The 26,471-nt window shown below is 36.2% G+C and overlaps 1 protein-coding gene across 5 annotated transcripts in view; it reads left to right on the top strand.

The window, feature by feature from the left end:
* The window catches only part of NEK1 (NIMA related kinase 1), a 209,805-nt gene that overhangs the window by 122,656 nt on the left and 60,678 nt on the right, over positions 1-26,471 (top strand). For all 5 annotated transcript variants that reach the window (XM_004758106.3, XM_045078305.1, XM_045078304.1 and 2 more), the window contains 4 exons: positions 2,752-2,883; positions 5,242-5,307; positions 5,381-5,609; positions 16,384-16,536. In XM_004758106.3, the coding sequence (XP_004758163.1) occupies positions 2,752-2,883; positions 5,242-5,307; positions 5,381-5,609; positions 16,384-16,536 (580 nt within the window). The remainder of the gene's footprint in view (positions 1-2,751; positions 2,884-5,241; positions 5,308-5,380; positions 5,610-16,383; positions 16,537-26,471) is intronic.

The following is a 26,471-nucleotide window of genomic DNA, read 5'->3' as shown; positions in this document are numbered from 1 at the left end:
AATAATATTCCATGTATGTACCAGTTTTTAAAAAATCTATTTAGTTACTGAAGGACATCTTGGTTGCTTCTAAATTTTGGTAATTGTGAATAAAATTGCTATAAATATCTGTGTACAGGCTTTTGTGTGAACATAAGTTTTCAGCTTCTTTGGGTAGATACCAAGGAGTGTGATTGCTGGGTTACATGGTTTACATTTGTGTAACTTTGTAAGAAACTGCCAAATTGTTTTCCAAACCACTATACCATTTGACTTACCATCAGATATGAATGAGAATTCTGGTTGCTCCACATCCTCAGCAGCATTTGGTGCATCAGTGGTTTGGATTTTAGTCATTGTAGTAGATGTGGTAGTATCACATTATTTTTATTTGCAGTTCTCAAATGACATATGATGTGGAGCATTTTTTCATATGCCTATTTGCTGTTCGCATATGTCTTTGGTAAGGTGTCTGTTCAGTTCTTTAGTACGTTTTGTTAATTGGGTGGTTTGTTTTTTTTATGGTTGAGTTTTAAGAGCTCTTTGTATGTATTGGTTAACGGTACTTTAAGTCTTTATGTGTTTTGCAAACATTTTCTCCCAGACTGTCTTTTTTTTTTTTTTTTAAAGATTTTATTTACTTATTTGACAGAGAAAGAGATCACAAGTAGGCAGAGAGGCAGGAAGAGAGAGAGGGGGAGGCAGGCTCCCTCCTGAACAGAGAGCCTGATGCAGGGCTCAATCCCAGGACCCTGGGATCATGACCTGAGCTGAAAGCAGAGGCTCTAACCCACTGAGCCACCCAGGCACCCCCCAGACTGTGTCTTGTCTTATTCTCTCACCAGTGTCTTTCACAGAGGAAAAGTTTTGAATTTTGGTGAAGTCCAGCTTATTAATTCTGTCTTTCATGATTGTACCTTTTTTTTTTAAATATTTTATTTATTTATTTGACAGACAGAGATCACAAGTAGGCAGAGAGAGAGAGGAGGAAGCAGGCTCCCTGCAGAGCAGAGAGCCCGATGAGGGGCTCGATCCCAGGACCCTGGGATCATGACCTGAGCTAAAGGCAGAGGCTTTAACCCACTGAGCCACCCACGTGCCCCTCATGATTGTACCTTTGATGTTGTATCTAAAAAGTCTTGCCAAATCCAAAATCATCTGGGTTTTCTCCTTTGTTACCTTCTGGGACTTTTATAGTTTTGCATTTTATGTTTAGGTCTATAATGAATTTTGAGTTAATTTTTGTGAAAGGTGTAAAGTCTCTGTTTAGATCTCCCACCCCTTTTTTTGGCCTGGGATGTCTAGGTGTTTGATCACCATTTGTTGTAAAGACTATTCTTTCTCGATTGAGTTGACTTTGCTCCTTTGATAAAGATCATTTGACTGTATTTGTGTGAGTCTGTTTCTGAGCTATATTCTGTTCTGTTGGTTTATTTGTCTGTTATTCACCAGTGCCACACTGCCTTGATTACTGTAGCTTTATAGTAAGACTTGAAGAAGTTGCATAGAAATCCTTGAACTTTGTTCTTCACTATTGTGTTCGTTACCACCATCTTCTTTTGAACAACGTGGATATTAGTATAAAATGAGAGTCCTGGGGCACCTGGGTGGCTCAGTGGGTTAAAGCCTCTGCCTTCAGCTCAGGTCATGATCTCAGGGTCCTGGGATCGAGCCCCACATCGGGCTCTCTGCTCCGCAGGGAGCCTGCTTCCTCCTCTTTCTCTCTGCTGGCCTCTCTGCCTACTTGTGATCTCTGTCTGTCAAATAAATGAATAAAATCTTTAAAAAAAAAAATGAGAGTCCTGAAGACTAGATATTATAATTGTCTTGCTAACTTATAAATACAAGATGTTCAGTAAATGTTGCATTTGAAATGTGTAGAAATTTTTGTTTACTGGTTTGAAGGAGAGAATGAAGTAGTGAGCAGACTTGCTGCCATGTTACTGTGAGCATATCTGTGAATGCCATTTCCTTATATTATTGATGGTTCAGTATCTTAGTTCATTCATATTGTTTAGAGTCTAAATGGTAAGATAAAAATGAATTATATCTTAAATGTTTATAATAAGTGCTGTTTTTGGTGAAGTTAAAATCTTGTTACTTGCGCCTTTCATTTCTTCCATTCTTCCAATATGTTGACATTCCTATAATGAGGATTCTTATGTCGGGTGATCTTCAAACTTCAAGAAGATTGTACTGAACTTTTAGAATTTGCACAGGAATTTCTCTTTGAAGTGTGAGATTAATAAGTAAAATACTTTTCCCATCAAGTGTTGTAGTGAATTAAAATTTAATGTCTTTTACAAGTCAGGATTTTTTTAAAGGTTATTTTTATTAAATACTGTTAATGCAATGGAAAGGAGTTATGTAGTACTACATGAGATTTATTATTTTACATCTGAGGCCAGAGATGTTTCTTTCTCTTCTGATCTTTCCTCAGACTTAGCACATTGTTTTTTACAATAAAAATTGAGAAATGAGGGGCGCCTGGGTGGCTCAGTGGTTTAAAGCCTCTGTCTTCAGCTCAGGTCATGATCCCAGGCGGGGAGCCTGCTTCCCTTCCTCTCCCTCTCTCTGCCTGCTTCTCTGCCTACTTGTGATCTCTCTCTGTCAAATAAATAAATAAAATCTTTTTTAAAAAAATTGAGAAATGAAAAAAGCTGTACTTTTAGAGAGAGTGGATAAACAGTGATCTTATATTTTTACTTTTTTACATTTTTATCTCTTTATACAACTATACATTTGCAATTGTATTTAAATTCTTTATTATAGTTGGTGGCTAAAGGAGTAAAGAATTCTGATATGTCTCCACCTTTGGGACAACATGAAACAGGTGGTTCTCCATCAAAGCAACAGATGAGATCTGTTATTTCTGTGACTTCAGCTTTGAAAGAAGTGGGTTTGGTAAGTTTCTTAAATTTAGAACTACTCAAAGTGAAAGTTTATTAGAAGGATTAAATTTAATGAAGTTACATTAATTCATAATGTATTGAATTTTTCTAGGGAAAATAAAATAGCTTAAGATTTTTTTGTATGGTTTACTGTGAGTGTTGGAGCCTCACTGCTCATAGGTTTATATATAGGACCATCTAGTACATAAAAATAGATTTATCTGATTGTCTCTCATTTTTACTTTAAAAGAATATTTAACAAATAGAATATATATAGAAATGTACAGAATATAATGCAACAAACATTTTTATACCCCAGCTCTCACAATTAACAAAGATTCCTTTTTTTTTTAAACAAATGTTCATTTTTTATTTAAATAATGTCTCTTTGGTACTTTAATTAATTAACTTTAGGAATAAAGTCCAAGACATGTTTATATTTATTTTTTAATTTTTGGCACAACAGATATTGGAAGATTTAATATAATTACACTTAATCCATAAATTTTTTCTTTTACCTTCTACAAATGACTATCATGCTATATGAATACGGAAACAAAGAATTTGGGGCAAGTAAAAAGTTTAAACTTAGAAGTATGTGTCAGGTGTTCATTTAAAACGTGAATACTTGGGGCGCCTGGGTGGCTCAATGGGTTAAGCCTCTGCCTTCAGCTCAGGTCATGATCTCAGGGTCCTGGGATCGAGCCCCACATTGGGCTCTCACTTGGCAGGGAGCCTGCTACCCCCCCTGCCACCCCCCCTACCCTCCGCCTGCCTCTCTACCTACTTGTGATCTTTCTCTCTGTCAAATAAATAAATAAAAATCTTTAAAAAAAAAAGAAAGAAAGAAAAGAAAATTCTGTGCTGAGATTAAAGGAAATGGGCTCTTCATAGGGAATTTCAGCCTAGAATTTAACACAACGGAGAGGAAAAGTCTACTGAATTATATAACACATTAACTTGATTTTCTCTTTTCTTTTTTATTGTCTTTGCCTTTTAATTGCTGAGTTTCATTAAGTTTTTGCAGACAACACTGATGTTACTGATACAACAATTTTTTTTTTATGGCCTTTGTGTTTTTCTTGAAAATAAGATTGAGTAGGAAAATTCAAGTTTCTTGGTCACTCTCAAGAATTTCATATACAAACTATTGTTCTTCCAGTAGGTTTAGTCTCTTTTTCTTTCTGATAATGGTTTTGCGTGTGCTGCATTGTTCACTTCAACTTTAGATACCACTGTGTGTTTTCCTTCCTGGTACCCAGTCTCACATCTCAACTAGCTGTTCATCTCTCTGGTTGTAGCGACTGCTAATTCCTGACTACTTTATTGGGTAAAATGCTCTTTGTCTCATTTACATGTATTACTTTAAAACTGACTACTCTACTCTTTTGTATTTTCCTCAAATATTATAAAATTTGAAGTAATCTGTATAATGAAATGGTTTTTCTTTATGTGTTGTCTTGGTAAATACTGCTTATTTAAAACTTCGAAAAATGTTCTTTCTTTGCATCTTTCAGATACTTTTGCTTTCATAACTACTTCTTTTCATGTGTTTAAAAATTCTCATTGGTCTAGATCAGTATGATTATACTAATCAAAAGACAGACTTTATATAATTGTTGGTATAAAGGACTCAGAACTTATTTTTATTATTCTCTTTGCTTATGGAGAGAAGCCAATTCTCAATTATGTTTGGTAGTATGGCTTTATAGGAATATATATACATGAAACATAAAGGCAGCTTCAAAATAACACAGCTTAGCCTGACTTACTTTATCCACCAAAACTCCCTAGCTTTGATTAAAAGAGTATATGAGTAATCAGTTGCTTAGGCATCTGACTCTTGATTTCAGCTTAGGTCATGATCTCAGGATGGTGAGATTAAGCCCTGCATTGGGCTGTGCACTGTATGTGGAACCTGCTTAAGATTTTCTCTCCCCTTCTTCCCCTTCCCCTCCCTTGAGTCTCACACTTAAAAAAAAGTGAGAGCACAGTCTCTCACTTAAAAAAAAAAAAAAGACGGGGCAGTTAATTTTCTTTTTATTTCTACCATTGAAATAAAATTACCAAATTACCAAAAAAAAAAGATGTCAAAAAGGAAGAAGATGTAGATAAATATGTATGTGATCAGTAGTCTAAAAATAAGATCAATAATTGAGAATTGGTCCTCCTTCTATTAAATCTATTACCTGATTATATGTAACTATTTCTCATTTCTGATAATGAAGGAAGCTATGTTAACAATTTACAGGGATAAAAAAAAATTGACAAGGAGCAACTAATGAAAAACAAAAAGTAATAAAAATATGTAAGTTTTTAAGGTAGACATTTAAAATAACATTCCTTACTCTGTAACTATCTATATTTATAGGACAGAAGTTTAACTGATACCCAGGAAACCTCAGAAGACATGCAGAAGACTAACAATGCTATTTCAGTAAGTACAGTTTTCAAATTTTCATTTTACTTAATTGTATAGATATTAAAATATAACACTTTAACTGTTTCAGAGTAAGCGAGAAATACTACGTAGATTAAATCAAAATCTTAAAGCTCAAGAAGATGAAAAAGAAAAACAATGTCACTCTGATATGTGTGAGATAGTTGTTAATGCGGATGCCAAAGAGCATGAAAAAGAAAAATCGGTTTCATCTGATCGCAAGAAATGGGAGGCAGGAGGTCAACTTGTCATTCCTTTGGATGAGTTAACACTGGACACATCCTTCTCTGCTACTGAAAGTATGTATAAAATGTTGATATTCTATGATGGTCTAGCACACATGTAAACTTGTAGACTGGATGCTTGGAAAGAAAGAACACTTAGAAGGATTGAGAGAGGCTGGCAAAATTTCTTTGTATAAGAAAAATGGAGAAAACTATTCAGCCTTAAGAATAGCAAGGATTTTTTATTACACTAGTATGTGGTATGAGAGTGGGAACTAATGATAAATATTTAAATTATATTACTTTAACTCTTTCTACCAATTGTATTACTTTAATCTGTTTGAGAATGAAAGTAGCAAACTTTAACAGAATCTCAGGTCTCTTCGGTATGTAGCCAGGGGTATGGAAAAGATCTCACTTAATGATTTATTTATTCAGCAATAATTATTGAGCAACAGTTTTCATGCATTGTCCAAGCCACAGAGAGAGATACAATAATAAATGCAAGCATGTGCTTTTTGGAGCTTACATTCTGAAAGGGCAAGTCTGATTGTCAACCAACTAAATACAGTTTTAAGTAATTTTTAAAGGACTGTTTTCATAGAATTCTTTCTTGCATTTGAGAAAAGCTCAAAGACTCTAACCTGTGGTGTCTTTTCTTTTATTTACTTATTCAGCAGTTCTTTTTAGTCCCATTAAATGCCACACATTCCTCAGCAATGAAGATACAATAATGGTTAAGACATAATCCCTCCCCTTAAGGAGCTTAGGTTCTGGTTGAATGAGAGACAAGATAGAGGCAATTGTAATTGATAAGGAATATACTAGAAATTATCATAGCCTCTGTAAGAATATGTATTAGGACATGTATCAGTCTTAGGGAAGCCAAGGAAATGCTTTCTGGAAAAAGGGATTAGCCGAGGAATAAGTAGTTAACTAAACCAAAATCCAAGCCAAGTGTTTTAGGCATAGAATAACCAGGACCAAGGTGAGAGAGTGTGTAAAATTCAGGGAACTTGGTATAATTCAGAATGGATGGCTAAAATTCAGAAGTTAAGACAAAGAATGGCAAGTAAAAAGCCTTCAAGGAGGTAAGCAGGGCCAGATCATGAAGGGTACTATACACTGGCTCTCTGAAACAGTATGAATTTACTCTGAGTGCAGAGTGCAGTCTTTGAAACAAGGGTTAGAAAATGTTATCTGTGAATACCAGATAGTAATTTTAGGTTTCGCAGGCCATAAGAACTCTTGTTGGAATTTCTCTAATATAGTGTGAAAGTAACAATAGACAATATGCAAATGTATTAGCATGGCTGTGTTTCCAGTAAAATTTTATTTAGGGGTATTGAAATTTGAATTTCTTAAAATTTTCTTTAATGTCTTCTATTTCTTTTTTCAGACTGTTTTTCATTGCTATAAAGAGCATTCATGATTGTTTCCTGGAAAATTTTTATAATAACTTTAAAAATCTTTGTTAGATAATTCCATTATCTGTGTTATATTTGTGTTGATTATTAATCAGTAGCCATCTCCCATGAGATAATCCTCTGTCTTCTCTCATGGGAGTTGTGCTGCATGTTTTGTGTTCCCTATCATGTAGCACATATTTTATGCATAAAAGTGGTCATTAATTACATAAACATGATGATAAACACAACTGATGTTGTGAGATCTCTCAGGTGATGGGGTTGTAAATGATTTACAGCACCTCTGAGACAATAAACTCACACCAGTGTGACAGGTTGGGATAAAGGCAAAGGTAGAGAGATGCAAATAAGTTTTATATAAGATGAAAAAATTCCTGCCATATTTTTTTCCTGCCATATTTTCTTAAAAACTAGGAGGAAAGGTTATATGCAGATGAGAAACACAAGAATTGGTAATTTTGAATGATTAGATAGGCCTATCTCAGACAAATAAGATGAGGACATTTGAGACACCTCATTACCTTATTAAAAGCACTTTTATGTGGAAAGTTAGCATGAGACTAATACTGTTATATGAACAATACTTCCTTTCATGAGTTCAAAAATCGTGTTTAACCTAAATATGCAATATATTTATGTGATGTTTTTACATAGTATAAACAATGTATAAAATTTCTCTCCACTTCACCTATATTCCATTTCCATCCTTGTTACCAGGTAACCACTGAGGTAGTTCATTGTTTATCCCTCTGAGCTCCTTTGTGTGTGTGTGTATCTGAATAAAGACACATATCTTATACCTTCATGTTGCATTTATGTTATGTATCATCTGTTGTATTTATTTTACATGTAAATATCTTTTAGAAATCTTTTCATATCTCTACATTAAAAAATTTCCTATATCTTCTTTATAGCTATTTAATAGTCCATTGTATGATCTACATGATTTACTATTCGCAACATTTTATTTTTTTTTATTATGTTCAGTTAGCCCACATCATTAGTTTTTGAAATGGTGTTCAATTCATTAGATTCATTAGTTGTGTATAACACTCAGTGCTCATCCCAACATGTGCCCTCCTTAATACCAATCACCCTGTTACCCAATCCCTTCACCCCCCTCCCCTCCGCAACCCTCAGTTTGTCTCCTGGAGTCCAGAGTCTCTCATGGTTTGTCTCCCTCTCTGATTTCTACCCGTTCAGTTTTCCTTCCCTTCCCCTGTGGTCCTCTGCCCTATTCCTTATGTTCCACCAATGAGTGAAACCATATAATTGTCTTTCTCTGCTTAACTTATTTCACTTAGCATAATACCCTCCAGTTCCATCCATGTCAGTGCAAATGGTAGATATTCATCCTTTCTCATGGCTGTTTTTCTACATTTTATTATGAAAAATTTCAAACATAGCAAACCTGAAATAATTTCACAGTGCACACCATGTACTCTCCATTGAGAGTATGTGATTAATATTTTACTGTGCTTTATATGATCACGTATCTGTCTACCTTAATATCCAACAATTAGTGTATCTTATTTTTTCATGCAGTTTAAAGTTCATTGCAGATATTGATATACTTTGTTCTAAGTACTTCGTAGTATACATATTATTAAATAGAGTTCGATATTTGTTTAGAAGTTTGTTTTTTTAATATTAAATTTACATATAATGAAATACCGATATTTTAAAAGTACATTTGCTGAGTTATTTATTTATTTGTTTTTAAAGAGAGAGTACATTCATACATGAGTAGTGAGGAAGAGCAGAGAGAGAGGGAGAGAGAGAGAGAAACTTAAGCAGGCTGCTTGACAGCACAGAGCCTGACACAGGGCTTGATCTCCTGATCCTGACATGAGGACCTAAGCCGAAATCAAGAGTCAGACGCTTAGCTAACTGAACCACCTCAGTGCCCCCATTTGTTGAGTTTTAACACATGCCTACACCTACATAACCCACACTCCTTTCAAGATACAGAACATCACCATCTTCCCAAACAAAAAGTTTCATTCCTCTTCCCAGTTTCTGCTTCTAGTCCCCCAGAGGGGACTTTTCTCCAAATTTTTTCTATCTTAGATTAACTTTCTCTGTTTTGGAATTTCATTTAAACAGACTAACAATTTTTTACTTTTTTGTGTAATTGTTATTACACAAAGTTATTGTTTAATAACTTATCATAATGATTTTTGAGATTCATCTGCATTGTGATTATCAAGTTTGTTCCTTTTAAAACATTATTTAAAATTTACTCTGTTACTGATAGTCACTTGTATTTTATTTACTTATTTTTTTTGCTTAGTGTTAGTTGATATATCTTTATCCACTCCCCCCTCCTTTTAATCTGTTTGTGTCTATATATTTAAAATAGGTTTCTTATAGGCAGCATATGTTGGGTTTGTTTTTCTTAATCCACTCTTTAACTTGGTTGTTGAGACCATTTGTATTTAATGTGATTGTTAATATGGTCAGATCTAAAAATGTCATTTATCCCCAGGGGTACAGGTCTGTGAATCACCAGGTTTACACACTTCACAGCACTCACCAAAGCACATAACCTCCCCAATGTCCATAATCCCACCCCCTTCTCCCAAACCCCCTCCTCCCAGCAACCCTCAGTTTGTTTTGTGAGATTAAGAGTCACTTATGGTTTGTCTCCCTCCCAATCCCATCTTGTTTCATTGATTCTTCTCCTACCCACTTAAGCCCCCATGTTGCATCACCACTTCCTCATATCAGGGAGATCATATGATAGTTATCTTTCTCTGCTTGACTTATTTCACTAAGCATGATACACTCTAGTTCCATCCATGTTGTCGCAAATGGCAAGATTTCATTTCTTTTGATGGCTGCATAGTATTCCATTGTGTATATATACCACATCTTCTTGATCCATTCATCTGTTGATGGACATCTAGGTTCTTTCCATAGTTTGGCTATTGTGGACATTGCTGCTATAAACATTCGGGTGCATGTGCCCCTTTGGATCACTACGTTTGTATCTTTAGGGTAAATACCCAGTAGTGCAATTGCTGGGTCATAGGGCAGTTCTATTTTCAACATTTTGAGGAACCTCCATGCTGTTTTCCAGAGTGGCTGCACCAGCTTGCATTCCCACCAACAGTGTAGGAGGGCTCCCCTTTCTCCGCATCCTCGCCAGCATCTGTCATTTCCTGACTTGTTGATTTTAGCCATTCTGACTGGTGTGAGGTGATATCTCATTGTGGTTTTGATTTGTATTTCCCTGATGCCGAGTGATATGGAGCACTTTTTCATGTGTCTGTTGGCCATCTGGATGTCTTCTTTGCAGAAATGTCTGTTCATGTCCTCTGCCCATTTCTTGATTGGATTATTTGTTCTTTGGGTGTTGAGTTTGCTAAGTTCTTTATAGATTCTGGACACTAGTCCTTTATCTGATATGTCGTTTGCAAATATCTTCTCCCATTCTGTCAGTTGTCTTTTGATTTTGTTAACTGTTTCCTTTGCTGTGCAAAAGCTTTTGATCTTGATGAAATCCCAATAGTTTATTTTTGCCCTTGCTTCCCTTGCCTTTGGCATTGTTCCTAGGAAGATGTTGCTGCGGCATAGGTCGAAGAGGTTGCTGCCTGTGTTCTCCTCAAGGATTTTGATGGATTCCTTTCACACATTGAGATCCTTCATCCATTTTGAGTCTATTTTTGTGTGTGGTGTAAGGAAATGGTCCAATTTCATTTTTCTGCATGTGGCTGTCCAATTTTCCCAGCACCATTTATTGAAGAGGCTGTCTTTTTTCCATTGGACATTCTTTCCTGCTTTGTCGAAGATTAGTTGACCATAGAGTTGAGGGTCTATTTCTGGGCTCTCTATTCTGTTCCATTGATCTGTGTGTCTGTTTTTGTGCCAGTACCATGCTGTCTTGATGATGACAGCTTTGTAATAGAGCTTGAAGTCCGGAATTGTGATGCCACCAACGTTGGCTTTCTTTTTCAATATCCCTTTGGCTATTCGAGGTCTTTTCTGGTTCCATATAAATTTTAGCATTATTTGTTACATTTCTTTGAAAAAGATGGATGGTACTTTGATAGGAATTGCATTAAATGTGTAGATTTCTTTAGGTAGCATAGACATTTTCACAATATTTATTCTTCCAATCCAGGAGCATGGAACATTTTTCCATTTCTTTGTGTCTTCCTCAATTTCTTTCATGAGTACTTTATAGTTTTCTGAGTATAGATTCTGTGCCTCTTTGGTTAGGTTTATTCCTAGGTATCTTATGGTTTTGGGTGCAATTGTAAATGGGATTGACTCCTTAATTTCTCTTTCTTCTGTCTTGCTGTTGGTGTAGAGAAATGCAACTGATTTCTGTGCATTGATTTTATATCCTGACACTTTACTGAATTCCTGTATAAGTTCTAGCAGTTTTGGAGTGGAGTCTTTTGGGTTTTCCATATATAGTATCATATCATCTGCGAAGAGTGATAATTTGACTTCTTCTTTGCCGATTTGGATGCCTTTAATTTCCTTTTGTTGTCTGATTGCTGAGGCTAGGACCTCTAGTACTATGTTGAATAGCAGTGGTGATAATGGACATCCCTGCCGTGTTCCTGACCTTAGTGGAAAAGCTTTCAGTTTTTCCCCATTGAGAATGATATTTGCAGTGGGTTTTTCATAGATGGCTTTGATGATATTGAGGTATGTGCCCTCTATCCCTACACTTTGAAGAGTTTTGATCAGGAAGGGATGCTGTACTTTGTCAAATGCTTTTTATCTTTTAAACTTCACATTAGATATGAGGGTGGTTGATCCATATGACCTTTGTTTTACATTTACCTTTTACCAGTAAAATTTGTTCTTTCATAATTTTCTCATTTCTAGTTATAGTCTTTTCTTTTTTGTTTAATGAAATCCTTTCAACATATTTTGGAGAGCCAGTTTGGCATTGATGAACTCCTTTTAGGTTTTGCTTGTCTGGGAAACTATATCTTCCTTCAGCTCTGAATGATAACTTTGTCAGGGAGAGTATTCTTGTTTATAAGTGGTTTTCCTTTCAGGACTTTGAGTATATCATGCCACTTTCTTCTGACCTGTACAGTTTCTGCTGAGAAATTAGTTGTTTTTCTCTTGCTGCTTATAAGATTCTCTCTTTGTTTTTAATTGTCAGTGCATTGTAATATGTTTTGGTGTAGGTTTTTTGGGGTTTGTTTTGTTTGAACTCTCCTTACTGGACTTTGATGTATTTTACGTTGGCCGGGTTAGGGAAGTTTTTAGCGATTATTTCTTCAGATAGGTGTTCTGTTCCTTTCTCTCTTTTCCTTCTGGGACCCTATAATGCACTTGATGTTGTTCCAAGGATCCCTTAAACTATTCTTATTTAAAAAAAATTTTTTTTTGAAGATTTTATTTACTTATTTGACAGACAGAGATCACAAATAGGCAGAGAGGCAGGCAGAGAGAGGAGGAAGCAGGCTCCCTGCAGAGCAGAGAGCCCAATGTGTGGCTCGATCCCAGGACCCTGGGATCATGACCTGAGCTGAAGGCAGAGGCTTTAACCCACTGAGCCACCCAGGTCCCCTCTAGTTTACTTTTTATTTCAGTTATTGTATTCTTTAGCTCTGATTGGTTCTTTTTATATTTTCAATCTTTGTTGAAGTTCTCACCCTGTTCTTTTCTTCTGAGTTCCGTAAACATCTTTATGACCATTACTTTGAATTCTTTATCTGGTAGATTGCTTGTCTCCATTTCGTTTAGTTCTTTTTCTAAGGGTTTGTTTTGTTCTTTCATTTGGAACATATTTCTCTGTTTCCTTATTTTGCCTCTCTGTGTTTCTGTGTTAGGTAGATTAGTTATACCTCCAGATTTTGAAGGAATGGCTTTATGCAGAAGGGGCCTAGTAGCACAAACTCCCATGGTCACCTGAGCCAGGTTCCCAGGAGTGTTCCTTATGGTGGGTGGGGGCTGCTTGTACCCTTCTGTTGTAGCTTGGTCAAGATTATTGCAGACTCACTGGTTTAGGCAGCTGTCTGTGAGGTCTTTCACTGCTGCGTGTTACTGCTAAGTGGGGCTGGCCCTCAGTGTGAATTGTTGTGAGATCTGGCTGCAACTTTCTAAGTGTTCTAATATTAAGGACCGACTCCCCAGATTGGGCTCACTTAGGAGGTGAGCCTGAGGTTCTGCCTGATGGTGCCCTTCGGGAGTAATTGGAGAAGGAATTGCTTGGGAGGGGCTCCTGACCAACTTAAAGGCGTGTTAGGGAAGGGACTCTGGGCCTGGGTGGATAGGTTGTTTGGGGCAAATCCACAGGGGAATGCCAGGATAGAGCTGGTGGTGCTAGCACTGTAAATGGAGAGTGTCAGAAATGGCAATTATCACAGGAACCTTAGTGACTCAGTAGACTGAGTGTCCAACTCTTGTTTCTGGCTCAGGTTATGATCCTGAGTAGTAGAGTCAAGCCCTACATTGGGCTGTGCACTCAGGGCTGAGTCTGCTGAGTCTGTTTGGGATACTCTTTCTCCCTCTGCACCTCCCCTGCTTGCACACTCTAAATGAATGAATGAATTAAATAATAACTATCTTAAAGAAAGAAGGAAAGAAAAGAAAGGAAGGAAGATAGAAATAAATAAATAAAAACAAACAAACAAATAAATAAATAAATGGCACCCACCAATGCTGAGTCAGCTAGTTAGAAGGGAGATATGAAAAACTGTACACATTAGCACTTGCATCCATGGGGAACTTTTCCAACAGATCCCTGCCCCTCTGACAGTTAGTCAGTGGATTTCCTTCACTTGTAGCCCAGATAGTTTTCAAACTGCTACACTGTGTTGGAGTCAGTGACATTGTGCATATGCTCTTTAAGAGTAGAGTTTCTGTTTCCTTCTGTTCTCTGGCTCTCCCAAATATAAGCAAGCATCCTTGGTCTTCAAAGCAAATGTTATAGGTTCTTGTCTTTCTGATGCAGGTCCCCTGGGCTGTGGAACCTCATGTGGGGCTCAGACCCCTCAGTCCTCAGGAAGGGCCTCTGTAGTTGTGATATCACTCACTTGTGGGTCACTGTGCCAGGGATGTGGGCCCTGACTAAATTGTGTCTCCACTCTCTAATAATCTCAATGTGGCTTTTTCTTCATATTTTTTGTTCTACATGATCTGTTCTGCTAGTCTTTATTTCATTCTCAGAGGTAGATGTTTTATATATAGGTGTATATTCTGGTGTATCCACAACAGGAGTTGGGTTTTTAGGGTGCCTGGGTGGCTCAGTCAGCTAGGCATCTGCCTTCAGAAGTCATGGTCCTGGTACCAAGCCCAGCATTGGGCTCCCTGCTCAGAGGGGAGTCTGCTTGTTTCTCTTCTCCTCCCTCCTTGTGCTATCTCTGTCTCTCTAAAATAAATAAATAAAATCTTTTTGTTTTTTTTTAAGAAGTCTTGGGTTCTTGATCTTCCTACTCTGCCATATTGATTCTGCCCTCCCACGATATTTTTAAAAGATTTTATTCATTTATTTGAGGGCGGGTACAGAGGGAGAAGGAGAGAAACCCAAACAGACTCGTCTCTGAGCCCAGAGCCAACAAAGGGCTTGATTTCATGGCCCTGAGCTGAAATCCAGAGTCAGATGCTTAACCAACTGAGCCCCCCATAAGTATTTTAGAAGGCATTTGTCCATATTTTTACTACTAATATTAGTAATATCATTCATCATTCATTCTATCATTTTCTGAAAGTCTTTTATTTTTAAAAAAATTTTTTAAAGATTATTTGAGTGAAAAAGAGAGAGCAAGCAAGGGGAGGGCAAGAGGGAGAGACGCAAACTCCCCACTGGGCGCAAAGCCTGACCTGGGCTCCGTCTCATGACCTCAAGATCATGACCTGAGCCAAAATCAAGAGTCAGATGCTTCTTCCTAGAAACATCTCCTAAGGCAAGGGAAGCAATGGCAAAAATGAACCACTGGGGTTTTTATCAAGATAAAAACCTTTTGTACAGCAAAGGAAACACTCAACAAAACCAAAAAGCAACTGAGAGAATTGGAGAAGATATTTGCAAATGACATATCAAATAAAGGGCTAGTATCCAAAATCCATAAAGAACTTACCAAACTCAACACCCAAAGAACAAATAATCCAATCAAGAAATGGGCACAAGTGTATGTGAACAGATACTTCTGCAAAGAAGACACCCAAATGGCCAACAGACACATGAAAAAGTGCTCAACATCACTCAGCATCAGGAAAATACAAATCAAAACCACAGTGAGATACCACCTCACACCAGTCAGAGTGGCTAAAATTAACCAGTCAGGAACCAAGAGGTGTTGGCGAGGTTGCAGAGAAAGGGGAACCCTCCTATACTGTTGGTGGGAATGCAAGCTTGTGTAGCCACTCTGGAAAACAGTATAGAGGTTCCTCAAAAATATGAAAATAGACCTACCCTATGACCCAGCAATTGTTTATGGGGTATTTACCCTAAAGATACAAATGTAGTGATCTGAAGGGGCATGTGCGCCTCAATGTTTATAGCAGCAATGTCCACAATAACAAAACTATGAAAGAGCCTAGATGTCCATCAACAGATGAATGGATAAAGAAGATGTGGTGTATAGACAATGGTATAGACAATGGAATATTATGCAGCCTAATTGGGCTATGACGCTAAGCGAAATAAGTCAATCAGAGAAAGACAGTTATCATAAGATCTCACTGATATGAGGAATTTGAGAAACAAGACTGAGGATCATAAGGGAAGGGAGGGAAAAATGAAACAAAACCAGAGAGGGAGACAAACTATAAGAGACTCTTTAAAAATTTTTTAAATTTTTTCAGTGTTTCAAGAATCATTGTTTATGCACCACACCTAGGGCTCCATGTAGTATAAGAGACTCTTAATCATGGGAAACAAACTGAGGGTTGCTGGAGGGAAGGGGGATGGGCAGGTTGGGATGGCTAGGTGGTTGACATTGGCGAGGGTATGTGCTGTGGTGAGTACTGTGAATTGTGTAAGACTGATGAATGATTCACAGATCAGTACCCCTGAAACAAATAATACATTATATGTTAATAGGGAAAAAAAAATCTTATATACAACCAAAAAAAAAAAAAAAACGAGAGAGGGAGAGAGAGAGATGCTTAACCAACTGAGCCACCACGTGCCCCTGAAAGTATTTTAAAACATCATCAGCATAGGGGCGCCTGGTTGGCTCAGTTGGTTAAGCAAATGCCTTCGTCTCAGTTCATGATCCCGGTGTCTAGGACCAAGTCCCACGTCGGGCTCCCAGCTCTGCGGGGAGTCTGCTTCTTCCTCTGACCTTCTCCCCTCTCATGCTCTCTCTGTCTCTCTTTCTCAAATAAATCAAATCTCAAAAAAAAAAAAAAAAAATCAGCAGCATATGTTTAAATCTGCTTTATAATACAGTGATAGTATTATATTCTATCAGTGAAATTTGTTTTTGTGTCTTTTATTATAGAACATACAGTGGGAGAAGTTATTAAATTAGATCCTGGTGGATCTCCAAGAAAAGTATGGGGGAGAAGCCCTACAGATTCAGTTCTAAAGATACTTGGAGAAGCTGAACTACAACTTCAGACAGAACTATTGGAAAACACAACCATTAGAAGTGGTAAGCAGAAACAAGTTGTTTTTCTATAATAGAAGTAATGTTATTAAAATTTAAATTATAGGGGCACTTGAGTAGCTCAGTCAGTTAAGCATCTGCCTTTGGCTCAGGTCATTATCCCAGGGTCCTGGGATGGAGTCCCGCATCAGGCTCCCTGCTTCTCCCTCTATTCTCCCTGCTTGTGCTTTCTCTCTGTCAAATAATTAAATAAAATCTTTTTTAAAAATTTCAAATTGTATTTTTAAGATATGATTACTTTAAGTGATGATATTTTTGTCATAATAATTTTCTAGTTAGGTGGAAAATAGTTGTATTTCTGAGGAGTTGTTTCAAAATTGTAGTCTTGAATTTTGACCTGACATAACCTGGATGGGATCTTAAAAGGAAATGGAAATCTGTTTAGGGTGAGACAGAAAAGCAGAACAGTCAAAACATCATTTTACATGAAGAAAGATACAGGAGCAATGCATGTAGATTCTGGAATTAGGTTGAATAAAGATATCTGTAGTAGCTATGACTGACAACTGAAGACTGGGAAGGTTGAATTGTGAAGCAGGAGGAAAACATTTGTATTCCATAAGTATTATGGGTCTTGGTATTACAGCTATGCATATGAAGATTGTCCATATATAAAACAGGTGTTTTCAGACTTTAAACCTTATTCAAATGAGGGGCTGAATATGGTTTTTCTTTTTTCAGAATTTGTGTCTAGACATGAAAGTGTGTCACTCCTGTGTTCTCTCAGTCTCTTTTTTTCCTCTTAACTGTCTCTGTCAACTTTGTGCATACTTTTATCCTTGCCTTTTTCTTTCTTTCTTTTTTTTTTTAAATTTTATTTATTTATTTGACAGAGAGAGATCACAAGTAGGCAGAGAGAGAGAGAGAGGGAAGCAGGCTCCCTGCTGAGCAGAGAGCCCGATGTGGGACTCGATCCCAGGACCCTGAGATCATGACCTGAGCCGAAGGCAGTGGCTTAACCCACTGAGCCACCCAGGTGCCCCCCTTGCCTTTTTCATGCAATATTACCACTTATTTGTTTTCATTTGTACCTGTCCTCTGAGAGCAAGGATGATCTCTTTACTCTTTATAGCTTTACTGCTTAACACATAGTAGTAGGAACAGCTAATTAGTGTTCCATAAATAGTTGGTAAATTGAAGTTAAAAAAAGACAAGTAATAAATTACTTCTCAGTTCTAGTTCTCTGAAGATGGATTATTTAAATATGGAGAATATTGAATATAGAGAATTCTCTGAATTAGAGTGATGCTCACATTGGAACTGACAAAAAAAAATAACATAGGAGGTAAGGTTATTCACAGTGCATTTAAAGAAATTAGCCAGGTACCAATATGCCAGTGAGATAAACCTGAACATGTGTTATTAAAGTGTAAAAAGTAGACTTATTTTTTTTTACTTTTTTTTGGATCATTCTAGCACTTTCTTTAGAAAAAAGCAATTTGAAAAGAAATTGTATATATAATTACATGTTTGAAATAAGGGTAAGTACACAAAATATGTGTGTTCGTAATTGTTCACAGTCTTGTGTTTGGAAATTGTGCAGTTGTATGCTAGACACTGATCAAAAACAAAAATACTAGTAACAATATTCTTATATCTTAGTCTGATCCTATTGTCAAAATGCCCAAGGCTTTATTCAGGACAAAGATGCCTCTGGGCTAAAACATTTTTAAAAATAATGATAAAAAATTGAGATTATTTTGTAATCTGAAAGTTCTTTATATGTTTATCCTCATTAGAACTATTACTTTAAAAACATTAGATACTGATTTCTTTTATGTAAAACCATTATTGCTTAATGTATGTAATTTGGTATATAATAATACCTAGGCAGTGGGAAGGCAGGTCTTCTTCATTTTTAAATAATCCATCTTCAGAGAATTGGAACTGAGAAGTAATTTATGATTTGTCTTAACTTTTTTTAAACTTCAATTTATCGAATATTTATAGAACACTAATTAGCTATTCCTGCTCCCATGTGTTAGCAGTAAAGCTACAAAGAGTAAAATGATCATCCTTGCTCTCAGAGGACAGATACAAATGAAAACAAATAAGTGGTAATATTGCATGAAAAAGTCAGGGATAAAAGTATGCACAAAGTTAAGAGGTAGAGTAGAGATGTTTAACTTTATCTTGGATACTTAAAGACTTCTTAGAGTTGTCATCTGTCCTCTTTAATTTTTCCCCTAATTATATTTACTTAGAATATGCTCTGTGCTGGGATTTTAACACAAGTCACAGTTTCTTATCACCTAGAAATCATATGTGACAAAGTCTCTGTTGGAAGTGTTGTATGTGTAATGGTATGGAACCACAGATTAGGAGGCTTTACGTTGTCAGTACTGTATAATTTTGTTAAGGATGATAAGGCCCTTTGGATCAGAGAAAGCCACAGAGAGAACAAGTGATTTGAGCTAGGCCAAAAATAGAAAAAGAGCTCGATGGGTAAATAAGGAAGAGAATGAAGTTCCAGGGAATGCACAGTCCCCGTATATGCAAAGAGAAAAAGGGTTTATTTAATATGTATGTGGGAGCAACTTCATGCTGTGGAAGGAGAATGGGCTCTGGTCCAATTCTGCTTCAGTCACTTGCCCAGTGACATTTGCCCATGGACAAGTTCCACTGACTTTGACATTCAGCTTCTCCATGTGTAGAATAGAAACACTGTTATTAAGGGTTGTTTTGTGGATTTAATGAGGAACATAAAGGACCTGCAGTGGTTCTCTAGTCTTCCAGTCTTTATGCCAGTTTCTCATCAATTTGATTATCTTAAGTTCTTTTTGTAATAGAAGGGCTCCTGTGAACAATATGACCAGAGATTTTGCATGTTAAAAGCAGTTTCTCTTGAGACTTTCTTCCTTTTTTTTTTTTTTAAGATTTATGTATTTATTATTTGAAAGTGTGCAATGGGGAGAGAGAGAATCTCAAGCAGCCTTTCCACTGAGCACTAACCACCCCAAATGCAGGGCTCAGTCTCATGACCCTGAGATCATGACCAGAGCCCAAATCAAGAATTGGACATCCCTTCCTCTAAGAATTTTACATCCCTTCCTCTAATGTATGCTCAGCCTCCCAGCCATCAGTATCCCTTCTCCAAAGTGGTTACAATTGGTGAACCAACATTGACACATTATGATCACCCCAAATCCATGGTAGACATTAAAGTACACTCTTGATGTTATATTTTTCATGGATTTTGACAATATATAGTGATACATATCCACTATTATAATATCATACAAAACAGTTTACTGCCCTAAAAAATCCCTGTGTTCTACCTATTTATTCCTCCCTCCTTTAGAACTCCTAGCAACCACCAATCTTTATACTATCTCATTAGTTTTGCCTTTTCTAGAATGTTGTGGTTGGAATCATACAATATGTAGTCTTTTCAGACTGGCTTCTTTGATTAGTAATATACATTTTACCTTTTCTCGATGTCTTTTCATCATATGATACTTCATTTATTTTTAATGCTAAATAATATTACATTGTAGAGATATACCACAATTTGTTTTGTTTGTTTGTTTTTTTAAAGATTTTACTTATTATTTGACAGAGAGAGAAAGGAGGAAGGGGGCTCCCCGCTTAGCAGAGAGCCCGATGTGGAGCTTGATCCTAAAACCCTGGGATCGGGACCTGAGACGAAGGCAGAGGCTTTAACCCACTGAGCCACCCAGGTGCCCCTTTAGTCCATTTTTAAATTGGATTGTTCAGGTTTTTTTAATTGTGGAGCTGTAAGAGTTTTTTGTATATTTTGGTTAACAGTGTTTTAAGTCTTTGCCTTTTGCAGATATTTTCTTCTAGTCTGTGGCTTATCTTCTCATTTTCTTGATAGTGTCTTTCATAGAGCAGAAATTTTAAATTTTAGTGAAGTCCAGCTTATTAATTCTGTCTTTGGTGGATCATGCCTTTGGTGGTATATCTAAAAAGTCATTGCCAAATTCAAGGTCATCTGGATTTTCTTCTCTAATGTTATAATTTTGTGTTTTACATCTACGTCTTTGTTCGATTTTGAGTTCATTTTTGAGAATGGTATAAGGTCTGTGTCTAGATAAGGTGTTTGGGGAAAAGGGGCTGGGATATCCAGTACTATTGAATTGCCTTTGCTTTTTTGTTAAAGATCAGTTGACCATATTTATATAGGTCTGTTTCTGACCTATGTTCTGTTTCATTGATCTATTAGTTCTTTAACAAAGAACAAATACCATGCTGTCTTGATTTCCGTAGCTTTATACTAAGTCTTGGAGTTGGGTAGTGTCATTCCTTTAACTGTGTTCTCCTTCAATATTGTGTTGGCTTCTCTGGGTCTTTTGTCTCTTCATAAAAACTTTTAGAATCAGTTTGTTGATATCTACAAAATAACTTGCTGGGATTTTGACTGAGATTGCACTGAATCCGTAGATCAGAGTGGAAAGGACTGACATCTTGACAGTATTGTGTCTTCCTATCCACGAACATGGAATATCTCTTTACCTAATTCTTCATTAATTTTTTTTTAAGAGTTTACGTTTTTCTTATCATAGTGTATCTTTTTAATACACGGTCTCCAGTCTTCCCCCACAATCTTAGGAAAGTGTTATTGAATTGTAGTTTTCCGTTCTTTAAATCTTTTTCAGGAACTTCTACTATTTGTATTTTTTATATTTTTCATCTTTAATATCTCTCACTTTCTCTTAAATCCTTTTTCTCACTTTTTAAAAAAGAGTTTATTTGTCAGAAAGAGAGAGACAGGCAGGCAGAAGGAGGAACAGGCTCCCCGCTGATCAAGGAACCCAATGCAGGACTCAGTCCCAGGACCCTGGGATCATGACCTGAGCCAACGGCAGACACTTAACTGACTAAACTACCCCCGAGTCCCTCTCACTTTTTAATTAAATTTTTTTCTCCTGTTCACCTTTTATAGCTCTTAAGACATTTTATGTTTTGTGTAGATGATCTTGTGTTTATTATAGGATATTTATAAGATTTTTTTCTGGTTTTTAACTATCAACTCCCTCATTTCTGATTATTTTCTCATTGTAATTTATATTCTCTAATGTATCATATTCTTAATTTTACTAACAAATATTTAAATAGGTTATAGTTTTAGGTTTTTGTGGGTTTCAGTTATATGTGACAGTGCTTCTCAACTGAGGGTGATTCTACTCACAGAGGACAATTGGCATTTTTGGGAAACATTTTTGGTTATCAACTGGGAGGGGTACTATAGGTATCTAGTAGGTATAGGCCAAAGAAGCTGGTAAATCTTCTACAATGTGTACTATAACAAGTGTTCTCCAAAACAATTAATTATCTAATTTAGTAGTGCCAAAGTTAGGGAACACCTGTCTTTGGGGACATTACTTCTTACTCTGTTTTGTTCTTACAACTTGGACAGAAGTCAACAATAATCCTCGGTTACTTATTTTCACGTGAAATTAGTTTTACTAAACTTTTAGGAGAGTAGAGGCTTTTCTCACTTCATCACTTAGGGCTTCCTTTTCTTTTATTTTCATTAAGTATTTTAAAATTATAACCTTGTAGTTTCTGAGCTCTTCTGTCTCTGCTCCTCTCCCCTACTTTCTCTTTCCTTTGTTTTCTATTATCCCTGCAAAGATCAATTTGGATTCTCCTACCAGTAATTTTTCCTGAGTGTGAGGCTTGGTTCTAGAAGGGGGTTTCAACTGGTTAGTTTTGAGAATCTCAGACCCACATTTCCCCAACGCTTTCTGACTTCTCCATTTACCCCTTCCATTTACTTGCAAATTAAAATGTATAAAAACTATTCCCATTTCAGCTGCTTTTCTTAAACTGACCCATTATGCTTTCTTGTGAATACCTGCTGGCTATTTTGGAGTTTCTTCTGATTTAGGTTCTGTCAGGTGCCCTTCTATTTCCCTCTTTTGTGCAGATGCTTTTACTACATGAGTTTGAAGGTGTTAGTGATTTGTCCCCATTCACACATAATTGGGAGTTTGTGAGGATACCTTGTCACCTGGATTTGGTTTAGATGTTATTCATGGCTATATGATTCTGCTATCCTGTTGGGTTTTTTTTTTTTTTTTTTTTTTTTTTTCTGTTTTGTGCAGGGATTCAGGGAAATTTTTTTAAAATAGCATTCTTGGGGCACCTGGATGGCTCAGTGGGTTAAGGCCCCTTCCTTTTGCTCAGGTCATGATCCCGGGGACCTGGGATCGAGCCCCACATCAGGCTCTCTGCTTAGCAGGGAGCCTACTTCCACCTCTCTCTCTCTGCCTGCCTCTCTGCCTACTTGTGATCTCTGTCAAATAAATAAAATCTTTTAAAAACAGCATTCTTTGCTAACTTCTCAGAATTTCTTTCTCTTTAAATATTTGATTGATGTATGTTGCTGTAAAACTTTTTCTCACATTTGACTGTTCTTTCCTTCTAAATATGTAACACTCCCAACCACTGTCAGAGAAAATAACTCATGGAAGATGTTCACTTATGATTTTCCTTTTTTTTGTAATGTGCTAGTGGTGTTTGGGTATCAAGATTTTGCTGACATTATAAAACAAGCTGGGGAATATTCCTTTTTTTCCTATTTTCTGGAAAACTTTGTAAAAAATTAGTAATTTTTCCTTGATTTGGAAGAATTCAACTATGAAGCCACAGGGACTTGGAGTTATCTCTGTAAGAAGATTTCAGTTATGGATTCGCTTTATGTTATAATTTCTTGTGGATATTTAGATTATTTACCGGTATGTGGCAATTAATTTGTTAACATTTTTTAGTCTTCCTAGTTGTCTTTTTGTTACTGCTTTCTAGATTCATTGTATTGTGGTCACAGAACATCATACTGTGTATGATTTTAATATTGAGAGAAGAGTGTTAAGATCTCCCAAATAGATTTGTGTCATTTTCTCCTTTTTTTTAAAAATTTATTTGACAGACAGAGATCACAAGTAGTCAGAGAGGTAGGCAGAGAAAGAGAGAGAGGAGGAAACAGGCTCCCTGCAGAGCAGAGAGCCTGATGTGAGTCTCGATCCCAGGACCCTGGGGTCGGGACCCGAGCTAAAGGCAGAGGCTTTGACCCACTAAGCCATCCAGGTGCCCTTCATTTTCTCCTTTTAATTCTATAGTATTTTGCTACTTGAAATAAGTTATTAAATTGTATGATAATTTAAATTGTGTACTGATTGTTTAGGTTGTTGCATTATATTGTTTAAGTGGTTGCATTAACCTTTTTGTACATCTTCCTGTTGTATTGACCATTTTTATTATTATGACATATTAAATTTATCTCTAGTAACATTACTTCTTTAAAGTCTACTTTATCTTATGTAGGTATAGCATTTTTTTGTTAATGTTTGCTTGTTATACTTTTTCTGTATCTTTAATTTCTCTGATTTCTTAGATTTATATGTTTCTCTCATCTCAGATCCAACCTGACTTTCTTTGTCTTTTCATCTGAGTGTTTAGTTTGTTCATGCATTAATATAATTACTGATATGGTTTGCTCTTTACTCTGTGCACAGTCTTGCTATGTGTTTTTATGTATTCCATCTGTACTTTGTTTCCTTATTCTTGTACGATTTTTTCCCTCTTTGAACTGATCAAGCATTTCATTTTTCTCTTCTATTTGTTTTAATTATACATTTTTAATTTACTCTTTTGTTTTGATTGTAGAGATTACAAATTGTATGCTTAATTCTACCGTAATGCTCATTCAGATCTACCTTAATTTAGTATTCATATTGCTTCTCAAACCGCATATGAGCCTTTTAACAATATTACACTATCCCTTCTAATCCTTTTGCTTAGTACATACTTTACTAACATATATCTTATGTAGCTCATAAGGCATTATTATGCTAAGCAGTAATCAGTATTCATTTACATTTACCCACAGTTTATTCTTTACAATGTTCTTTATTCCTTCCTGAGATTACATATTTCCATTTGATATTTTTTTCTTTTAAATTGCCTTTGGTATTTCCTGCAGTGCAGATCTGCCCTGTATAAATCCTCTCAGCTTTTGTTTGTCTGAAAAGATCTTTATTTCACTTCCAGCTTTAAGTAATATTCTCAGTGTACTAAATGCTAAGTAGTTAGGGTTTCTTAAGGAGGGGGTTGTTTTTGCTTTATTTCATTTTGTTCTTTGTACATTTTCTTCCAGCATCCATAATTATATGTCATTTATGTGTCTTATTTTTGTTCCTTTGAAAGCAATATGTTTTTTTCTGAGCTTTTTTAGTAGTATTTCTTTGTTTTTCAAGTTTTACTGTGATATGAGTAGATGTAGTTTCCTTTGTCTTTAACCTGCTGTAGGTTTTTTCAGCTTCTTAAACCTAAAGGTTGATATATCTTCTTTCAATTTGAGGAAGATTGTATTCATTAGATCTTTCTATATTCTGCCCAGTTATTTCTCTTTTTCTCTTTGGACTCTATTTACACATATATTAGACCTTTTGAATTTATCATGTTTGTTTTGGTCTTTAATGCTTTTTAAATATTTTCTTCATTTTTGCTTCAGTATGAATACAGGCATACCTCTGAGATATGGTGGGTTCAGTTTCAGACCACTGCAGTGAAGCAAATATCACAATAAAGCGAGCAAATGAATTTTTTGGTTTCCCAGTGCATAGAGAAGTTTTATTTATTACACTATAGTCTGTTAGGTGTATAATAACATTCTAAGAAGGCAGTGTACACATTTTAATTTAAAAGTACTTATCGCTGGGGCGCCTGGGTGGCTCAGTGGGTTAAGCCGCTGCCTTCGGCTCAGGTCATGATCTCAGGGTCCTGGGATCGAGTCCTGCATCGGGCTCTCTGCTCGGCAGGGAGCCTGCTTCCCTCTCTCTCTCTCTCTCTGCCTGCCTCTCCATCTACTTGTGGTTTCTCTCTGTCAAATAAATAAATAAAATCTTTAAAAAAAAATAAAAATAAAAGTACTTATCGCTAAAAAAATACTAACGATCATCTGAGCTTTAAGCAAGTCATCATCACTAATCGCAGATGGCCATATCAAATGTGTTATTAAATAACAAATTTAATAATGAAAAGGTGAAATACCGCTATTAGCAAAATGCAACAGAGACACAGAGTGAGCAAACGCTGTTAGAAAAGTGGCATCAATAGACTTGCTTAATGCAAGGTTGCCGTCAACCTTACATTTGTAAAAAAACACAATTATCTATAAAATGCGGTGAAACAAGGTACGCCTACACTTGTATCGATCTGTCATTTCACTAACTCTTGTCTTCTGTGGTCTCTAACCTTCTGAGGTCTCCAAATGAGTCCAGTGAGTTCATAATATCAGATATTGCATTTTTCTATGCTAGAATGTCCATTTATCTTCTTTTATAGATTTCACTTCTCTCTTGAAAATGCCCATAGATTTATCCCTTTGGCCCATCTCTCCCTCTTTTTTCTTGAACATACTGTTCAAAATTATTTTAAAGTACCTATGTCATAAATTTAATACCTGAGGTATCTGTTTATGTTTCTATTATTATCTGTTTCTGGTTTTCTTGTTTTTCAGTCATTTTCTATTTTTTTAAACCATGATTTATGACTGAAGTCAGTAAATTGTGAGATTTTAGGCATTCTAGGATTTATGAGTCCATATGATCCATATTCCTCTTCTTTTAAAATTTTTCTACAGGGACACCTGGGTGGCTCAGTCAGTTAAGTGTCTGACTCTTGGTTTTAGCTCAGGTCATGATCTTGTGGGTCAGGCCATCAAGCCCTGCTTTGCTCTCTGTGCTCAGTGCAGAGTTTGCTTCAGATTCTCATCCTCCCCTCTGCTCCTCCCTGTGCTCACCAGAGCGTGCTCTCTCTCTAAGATAAATAAATAAAATCTTAAAAAAAAAAAGTTTTTTCTACAGCACTTAAAAAATGTAAAAACTGTTTTTAACCCATAGATTATACAAACCAGGACACAGGTTATAATTGTTGTACTTGTTTTTTATAAT

This window comes from Mustela putorius, unplaced genomic scaffold (genome assembly GCF_011764305.1).
Source record: "Mustela putorius furo isolate JIRA1106 unplaced genomic scaffold, ASM1176430v1.1 tig00000242_pilon_pilon_pilon, whole genome shotgun sequence".
Taxonomy (NCBI): domain Eukaryota; kingdom Metazoa; phylum Chordata; class Mammalia; order Carnivora; family Mustelidae; genus Mustela; species Mustela putorius.
Note: the sequence above shows the minus strand (reverse complement) of the source record. Positions and strands in the feature narration are given on the sequence as shown.